The 9,600-nt window shown below is 39.0% G+C and overlaps 1 protein-coding gene across 1 annotated transcript; it reads right to left on the bottom strand.

The window, feature by feature from the left end:
- Positions 1–8,116: 8,116 nt before the first annotated feature.
- LOC145816709 (uncharacterized) lies at positions 8,117–8,620 on the bottom strand. The gene has a single exon (XM_082912607.1). It carries the CDS (start codon positions 8,618–8,620, stop codon positions 8,117–8,119), a length of 504 nt encoding a protein of 167 aa, XP_082768733.1.
- Positions 8,621–9,600: the final 980 nt, after the last annotated feature.

Below are 9,600 nucleotides of genomic sequence, written 5' to 3'. Positions count from 1 at the left end.
AACCACAACAATGGTGGAAATGAGGAAGAAAAGAGAGAAAGGGCAAGAGAGAATAAAGAAAAGTGGACTGAAAGTGACTTTTAAAGGTGCTAAATTTGGACACTTCACTCGAGCGACCAATCCTTCACTCGAATGAACAATACGAACTCCTAGAAGTTCAAACCAGATAAGGCAAACTGCACGAGCGACCACTCCTGCACTCGAGCCAAAATCGACAACTCTCAAAATCTTAGACCTGCAAAAGTACTGAGAGATTCGCAAGATATCTCGAACGACTAGTCCATTGCTCGAGTGATGAGAAAAGGAAAAAGAAATTTCTCGAGTGCTATAGAGAGTCAAGTTTGAGAATTTTGTGTCATGTTGGTACTCGCACGGGGAGTCAAGTGCCCAATTGCCCTGTCTTGAGCTTATCACCAAATGAATGTAGAAAAGGATTTTTAGGTGTCCACTGGTCTTATAGTATTGGAGTCAATAAAAGTGGGAAAATGGATGATTTCGGGTGCCTACGTCTAGCTGTATTGTAGTCGGTAAATATGGAGATAATTTCAACTATAATGATATAAGTATATGTACTACGGACTCCTGCAAGGGATTCATGACTTATTTACCTCTTGTGTTGATAAAGGTTTCACAGTAAACAAGTTTGTTTCATTTATTATTCTAAATTTTAATTGTTCACTTTGATTTGTATTGAGTCACAATTATTCTGTGTAAGTGTTCAAATGATTAGATACTTTGTTAAATATAGCTCTACTGGGCATATAGCTCAACCCTATCTGACATTTCAGGGACTAGTGATGTGCCACCACAACAATGACTTGGAGTATGCATTATTGTTTTGTTGGGAGCTGTGGCTCAAGGATATTTAATTGTGGAGACTTAAAGCTTTTGTGTCAAGAATTTGGAATTTATGTTGTTGTAAAGAAGCAACGCTTTGAATTTTTGTAAGCCTTTAAGGCAAATTTCTTTTGTGTTGTCCTCTAGCTTATTGAACTTGGTAATGAATATGAAGTGTAATCAATATGTAAACCTTGGAATTGTGATTCTAAACCTTAGTTCACTAAGAAATATGACTTGATTGTATTTTGCTATGTGTGGTTGTGGTATGTTCATGTATGATATTTCAAGGCGTTACAATAACCATGTGCCATGAGCTATTTTGTGTTTGAATAACTAATATTTAAAACCAAGCATACAAAAGCATAGTACAAGATTACAAAAACAAGCTTCTGCATAGAGAAGCTCTACGAGCTTCCATATAGGCTAAATTGACTTTTGACCTAGGCACCTTACATATACAGACATAGTCAAAAGACTTACATATATGCTTAATATTGTCTAATAATACTTGTAAATTCCAATCCACCAAAACCTCTGAATTTAATTGGCACACTAATTCCTGGCTATTAGTGAATTTGTTATGACTATGCCAGCACCATTTTAACGCTTCTAAACATGCTCGAGTTTCCGCAACAAGTGGGGAAGGAGCTAAAAAGGACAGCCAACATTTAACAATTATATTACCCTTATCATCCAATCCAACCCATGCTGCACCTACTTGCAAAGATTGTTGCTGCCAAGCTCCATCAATAAGCAATTTGTAAAAATTCCATCTGCATACCATTGAGATTGATTAGAAACAACAAAACAATTAACTTCTTGATTGGCCCGTTGATTACTAGAATTGACCTTGTCGTCCCAATTTTCACATTCTAAAGGTTACTAAATAGACCTTTTAAGATTGTAATTTAGGGTGGGTATAAAACCTATAATTACTGAAGAATGAACCATCACCCTATCAAAGTATGCTCTATTTCCAAAAATCCATAGGCTCCACAATACCTTAATGGCCTCAATGATAGCGGCCTCATCAGGTGCAGTATTGAACCAACGTATAAACCACTCTTGAACTTGCAACTCCTCCCCTACATCACAATCCAGTCCTTACGATGATCCTCACCAAACATATTTAGATATTGGACATTGAAAACAAAAATGTTCAAGAGATTCATCCGTCTTCTTACAAAAAAGACACATAGCTTGCAGAATTATTCCTCTTCATAACAGCAATGCTCTTACGGGCAGAATTCTGTAGACTAGTTTCATACAAAAAGAGACCACTTGGATGGGATGTTAAGTTTCCAGAGATGCTTCCAAAATTCAACCCAAGATTCTGCTCCAACACTATTTTGACTGTTCTCAATCCCCACAGCAAAAAGGTAGCCAAATTTTACTGAATATTCCCCACTCTTAGTGGCTTTCCAAATAATTTGATCCGAAACATGCCCAGTAGGAAGGTAAATACGAAGAATGCGATTTACCATTTCTGGTGGAAACAATGCGCGAACTAAAGGAACTATTCATTGCTTAATCTCATTTGAAATCAAATGACTTGCCCAGAAACTAGTAAAAAAACTCCCAATCCCACACCCTGAAAGCTTATTTTTTTAAGTGGGAATCCACTTGTCACGACCTGAACCAACCCCTAAAGGTTAGGGTCATAATCGGCCAATAATCACGAGATTACCTACGGCCTTAGACAGAAATTAATCATATCTAAGGTAGTTTTGTATAATAAAGATTTATATAATAGCGAGAACAATGTACCCAAGGTCGTTTTGTATAATAAAGATCAATGAATGCATACACGTATAAAATTGCTATGATTTCCCTTATTTGAGCATAAACCATGATGATTATGTTAAAATGAAAGTTGTCACTTACATGCATTCATGAATTATAAAGTTATGAAGCTTAATTCCATGCTTTGAAGATCATAGAACAAGAATTTAAACTAAATCATACATGCATGGGAGTTTTGGATCCTTTTTGGTTTGTTTTTGGTGAAAACCTTCGTTTCCTTGCTTGGAGGGTGGAATAAGGGTGGGAGACCAGCTCTTCCCCTTGGAGACCACTTTTCCTGCCTGCCTGTCAGTTTTTTGGTTAGCCAACTGGTTTTCTTGGTCTTTGGACCACCAATAGTGGTCGGCCACCACACCACCACCTTGCTTTCAGTGTGCAGACCACCTCCCCCCCATGCCCGACCACTTGTCTTCCTAGCAGACCACTTGTGGTGGTCGGCTGGCCGGCAGCTTTCCAGCACCTTTGTGGAGATCTTTTCTTGCCAGCTGTGACAGCTGGAAGGCACAGAAGTCATCCTCCATACACGTGTATAGAGGGATGGCTTAGAGCCTCAGGTGTGTTCAACAAGCTTCTTTCTTGTTTTTCTATAAGAGGGAGGCCCTCCCTCCCTTCTCTAGGTTCAGAAAAAGTTGGCTTGAGCTATAGATATACATGTCTCTATATCTCTCTTTGTCTCATTTTTGTGCTTGAAAATGCATTTTCATCATACTATTGCACACAAACACACACTCAAACACCATTCTATTGTTGCTGAGGCACTTTGAGTTTGGTTTTGGAGTTTTTGGACTGGTTTGAGCTCAGAATAGCTGCTGGAGTTGTTGCTCTAAAGTGGTTCCACAAGGGTGAGCTTCTAACCTCTTAATCCCCTTGTTTTGATTAAGCTTTTGGCCCTACTTGCATGTTGTTTAAGGCCTAACTTTCTACTGTAAAAAGTTCTAATTTTTAAGGCTTAACATGTTTGTTTAAGGTCTCTTTGGTGTTTGGGGTGGTCTACCCGCTCCTATGCTTTGTTTGACTTTGTTTTACACCATCACTTTAGGCCCTTGAGATCACTTTCTCTATGCCTTCTAACCACTGAAATCCAATGGATTTTCAGTGGTAAAACTTGTGTTTTGAGGTCCCAAATAGGAGAGGGTCATCCCCTCTCCTTGTATCTTGGATGCTTGCATCATTTGCCTCATGTTTGAGCATGTTAAGCTTGTGTTGGCTTATTCTTGACTTTTTTTGGGGGTTATTTTGGCATGGCATACCTCTGTTTTGGCTTGGTTTAGTCATCCTTTGCATGCTATTTACACTTGTAGTGTAATCCTCATAAATTAGCTTTGTATGCGTCATGTTTGAGCATGTCTTTCTAGCATGTTTTGGGTCCATTTCAGTAGGTTTTTGGTGTTATTTTAACATGCCTTAGATCTGTTTTGGGTTGGTTTGATGGCCCCATGCATGCTCCATGCATTTGTAGTGCATTTCCATTTACTAGCCTAATGTGTATCATGCTTTTGATCATCATTCTAGCATACTTTTGGCTCAGCTCTAAGAAGCTTTTGTCCATATTTTAACATGCTTAAGCTCTTATTTGTATTTTTTTGGTCATGCGTGCATTGCTTTGTATAGCCATGGTTCAATCTTGCTCACTAGCTTTGTGTAATGAGTCCATTAGCATGCATTACTTGGACTATTTTCATGATTTGGCATAATTTGAAATGTGATTTCAGTACATGTAGTGTGGTCATACACTTGCATTTGTCACTCTTTCAATGCTTTGAAGAGTTGGTTCTTTATGCCCTTAACATGAGTCATTGTGTATGCCTTCATGCCTAAGCTTGTGAGCTATTATTTCACTATGTTTTTGGGGTTATTTTGCCATGATATAACTCTGATTTTTGTTGGCGGAGCCATCTCATGCTTGGTCTTAGTAAGTGTAGTGTAATCCTCCCTTTTGGCCTTACATATTTCATGCATCATTTTGACATGCTCTAGGACTATTTTGGGTTGTATTTGCCATACGGTTCATGAATTGCATAGTTGTGGTGCAATTGGCCTTGATAGCCTTGTGTTTCGATGCCTCATGCATGCTATCTTTGAGCTATTTGGATGATTTGGCATTATTTAATACTTGATTTCAGAGCATGTAATAACGTCATGTTCTCATGCATATCACTCTCTAATTGTGGTTTAAGAGTTGTGCATTGTTGCCATGTTTGTGGCTTAGCTTGTATGCCATCTTGCCTAGACTTTTGAGCCCCCATCTCAGCATGTTTTGGTCTTTGTTTTGACCTATTTGAGCTCTGTCCGTGGTTTGTTCATGCATTTATGCCATGTATTGCATGCCTCTTCTATAGTCCTCTTTGCTAGCTTTAATGCTTTAAGGACTCTAGCGTGCTATGCTTGTATTGTTTGAGTGATTTGGCATCATTTCATACCTAATTTGAGAGCATGTAGTGTTGTCACACTTCCATGATTATCACTTCTTGAGCTCTCTTGAGAGTTGTGCTCTTAGGCCTAGTTGATGGGCCAATGCATGTGCATGCTTTGTCTTGCCTCTTTGTGCCTTAATTTTAGCATTATTGCCACTGTTTTGGGCATGGCTGAGGTCTGTCCATATGCGGTTTAAGTCCATCGAGCATGTGGTTTGCATGTTGTTGAATGCTTGTTGCATTGCATGTTGTTGCATGCTTATTGGTTTGCATGTTGTTGCATGCTCATGTTGCATTAGCATTGTTTGCATGCCATTAGCTTTGTTAAGTTGTTTATGCATGCATTGCATTTGTTTGGATCGAGTGCTAGTCCAAACACGAGGAACGAGGGACGTTTCATACTTGAAGTGATGAAACGTGCCTCAATTCTCGGTCGCCGACCCTCTTGATCAAGCATGATAGAGGTTAAGGCTTTATGTGTTATGTGTGCATTCATTTCACATTGATTCGTGCAATCTTGGCTTCTCGACCATCATGCATTGAGATGCATGATTGGTGGCCCGAGGGTCGAGAACTACACTCCCTTGAGATCATGAAATGATAGGGAGAGTGGTTGTGCACACATATCTTGCAAATCCATTGCCATGCCCCTTCTTGTTCTCTGTTGCAACAAACTGGAGTATGACAGTAAAACTGGTCGGCCGACTAGAAAAACTAGCTAGCTGACCACTTTTTCTGGTCTGCAGCAAACATAGGTGGCCGGTAAGTGGTTGGCACCACCAACAACTGGTCGACAGCCCTCCTGAGGGTCCCCAAGGTGAGTTAAAAGCTATTTGGAGCTTGGTGCAGTGTTCTGAGAACAATTGAAAACAGAAGCAAGTTGGGGCATCGCGATGGATTTCCGAACGAGGCAACCGAGCATGCATACACTTCTCACTTCGAGGCTCCTGTTTTATTACTCTGCTTAGCTGCCATGCTTAGCTAGCTAATGCTTTAGTTTATGCACTTAAGTAGTTAATGCATTTAGCTATTCAATTTGTGTTGTAATAACTAGTTAGTTAACTTATTAGTTAATTAGCTTCATGTTGTAATAATTAGTTAACTTGTTCGTTGATTAGTTTTGTGATGTAAGAATTAGTTTAATTAGCTTAGATTAGCTAGTCAGTTATTTATTCGGACCCTCCGTCGAGAGGGCCAACTGTTGTAATAAGCGCGCGTATGTGTGATGCATGTCTTCCAACCCCTATTTCTTTCTCCCTTTTACTTACCTGCTTTCAGTGGTTAGTTTTAGGGTATGTTTCAATTAGCATACTTATGCTTGCATGCGTGCATTATTCATCTGTTTTGCATACACCGGGCTCGGCGCATCATACAAACTGCATTGTATTTCAATACATCTACTTGAATACATGTTCAACGGCATGTTACCAAGTTGCATTTCACATGACATCTTAGGATAGTTGAGCCTATCTTAGTTGCATTTTTGCATGTGTTGCATTAGCCATCTTAACATGAACTAGGATCATGCATGATTTCTAACTAGTTCTTTGTTTTGGCTCGGAGTAACTGTGAGTGTTTATGCTTTATCATCCCTGCATGAGATGTGTATGCTGCCATGTTAGCATGATTGCCATGAGGCTAACTGCTTAGTTGATTAACTGTATGAATGCCTGTGGATGAAGGTTGGATTGCTTGAATTGGAACAATTCATCAAATATGAGTTTTAAGCCCACTTGAGGGTGGCAAATCATCATGTTTTCTAAGCCCACTTGAGGGTGGCAAAATCTACGACTTAGCCTACTTGCGAGTAGCAAACTTCAAATCATTTTCACAAACGAAAATGAAATGTTTTGTTCCAACTTAGGCGATCTAGTCTATACTTGTAAGTTGTGCGCATCACATAGTAATTCTAGCTAATAACGGGAATAAGAACACATGTGCTTTCAAAAACAACGTATCATGTTAGTAAAGGCCGATCTTTGATCGGGCGAGCGGGGGTGCTCATACCTTCCCCTCTCGTACCTAAGTTCTCGAGCCAAGGCAACTTTGGTGATGACGGACACGTGGCCTTAGGCATGAGTCAGGGTTTTTTAAATTTCTCCAAAATAAAACATTTAGGTGGCGACTCTGTATTTGGCAAAGCAGTCCATGTTTGGCACTTCTTTATTAAAATCGATTTTCCAAAACGATTTGTCGAATTTGGACTCTTTGGTGATTTATCAGTCTTGCATTGCACTTTGCGAGATTAGATTCAGAACCGTGACATGAGTCCGAACTGTAGTAGCTAAGAACAAAACGATTCGTTCCCTCGCGGTGCGGAGAGCGGAGTTCTGGGGCGGTCTACAGTGGCTCGAGCGAAAGACTGCATAAGCAATGAAATGCTAGTTAATTCTTGAATCTAGCTCTTCAAATCTCTAAACTTGAGTTCAATCCTTCAAGAATGTGCTCAATTTCTCTCTAATTCTCACTCCCCTCTCTCTATGGTGTATATTTTTAGAATTTTTGGTCTTGTAATATGTGCTTAAGCACATTACAACATATATATATATATGCTTGACTAATCTAATTGATTAATCAAGGTTTAAGATTAATCAAATAGGCTTAATTAAATTAAATTAATCTAATTATTTTGATCTGAATCAATTTTTAATTAAATTACACCGTAGTCTCCAAAAATTATGCTAATCATAATAGTACAGTTAATTTTGATTTATGTTGCCTCTACGGCCTTCAATTTCAAATTATAACGGAATACAAAATAGATTTTCCTACAATGGACATATATGAATTCAAAAACACATATAATCACATGATTAGCATCCAAATTCACATTAAGAACATAATCACAAGTATAATTAAAGATTAACGGCATAACACAGAATGGGGTTGTCACATTCTTGCCCCCATTAGGAAGTTTTGTCCTCTAAGCTTATGTTACCTTCAATTAGCAACAGATGTGGGTACTGTTTTCACATCTCATCTTCTTTTTCCCACGTGGCTTTCCTTCCATAATGCTCTTTTCATTCCATTTTCACCATTGGAATGGATTTGTTTCTCAGTTATTTCACTTGTCGGTCAATGATCAGTTCATGCCATTCTTCATATTCCATATTCTCATTAAGAGCTATCCAGTGGTAGTCTATAACATGAAATGGATCCCGGAGGTAGCCTTTCAACATTGACACATGGAACACGTTGTGCATTTGTTCCATACCCTGCGGTAAAACAACTCTATAAGCAACTGGATCAAGTATCTCCAGAATTTGAAATGGCCTAATGTAAAGGGTTGACAATTTACTCTTCTTACCAAATCTTGACTGGCCCTTCATCGGGATGACATAAATAAAGACATGGTCGCCAACTTCATATTCGAGAGGCCTTCTTCTAACATCCGCATAGCTCTTTTGTCGGCTCTGAGCAGTTTTGAGCCTTTGCTGAATACCTTTGATCATTTTAGTAGTCGTCTGTACAATCTCGGGCCCAAGTAAGATTCCATCCCCAACTTCAGTCCAGCATATTGGAGACGTACATTTTCTGCCATACAAGGCTTCATATGATGCCATACAAATACAGGAGTGGAAACTATTGTTATACACAAATTCGGCCAACGGTAAGTAGTCCTCTCAACTCTCCTAAAAATCCAAGGCACACATTTTGAGCATATCTTCCAGAGTCTGTATGGTCCGTTCTGATTTCCCATCAGTTTATGGATGGAATGCAGTGCTAAACCAGTTCTGTTCCCATTGCCCATTGCAAACTTTTCCAGAATCTAGATACAAACTTCGGATCTCTATTCGACACAATAGACATCGGCACTCCATGTAGACAGACAATTTCATCAATATAAATGATAGCCAATCTATATGCATCATAACTAGTTCTAACAGGAAGAAAATGTGCATATTTAGTCAGTCTATCAACAATAACCCATATAGAGTTCATACCTCTCGGAGTTCGAGGAAGACCAACAATAAAATCCATAGTTATATGCTCTCATTTCCATTTTGGAATAGGGAGAGGTTAAAGTAGACCGGCTAGTTTCTGGTGTTCAACTTTGACTTGCTGACAGTGAAGGCACTTGTATACATATTCTGCAACTTCCCATTTCATATTAGGCCACCAGTAGTTCTGTTTCAAGTCTCGATACATCTTGTTGTTACCCAGATGCATGGCAAATTTCGACTTATGGGCATCATCTAGAATTCTCTTCTTTAAATTGGAGATGTTCGAAACATACAATCTATTCCAAAATTTTAACACTTCATTCTCAACACTATACCCCAGTTTCGGATTCACTTCAAACTCATCAATCACCTTTTTGAGGAATTCATCCTCCCTTTGCCTTTGCTTAATCTCATCAATAACTGCCAGCTGAGCTATAACAACGGCTATCATTCCATTATGTTCATGTAATAACACTTCAATTTCTGATCTTTCAAAGTCTTGCAGAAGGTCTTTTTGTTTAGTGAGTAGGCAAGCTAAGTTCCTCGATAATTTTCTACTCAAGGCATCGGCAACTGTATTGGCCTTTCCCGGGTGATAC

The sequence above is a fragment of the Camellia sinensis genome, chromosome 2 (assembly GCF_055761805.1).
Source record: "Camellia sinensis isolate YWXY chromosome 2, ASM5576180v1, whole genome shotgun sequence".
Classification (NCBI taxonomy): domain Eukaryota; kingdom Viridiplantae; phylum Streptophyta; class Magnoliopsida; order Ericales; family Theaceae; genus Camellia; species Camellia sinensis.
The sequence above is the reverse complement of the archived record's forward strand: the minus strand, read 5'-3'. Positions and strand labels throughout refer to the sequence as shown.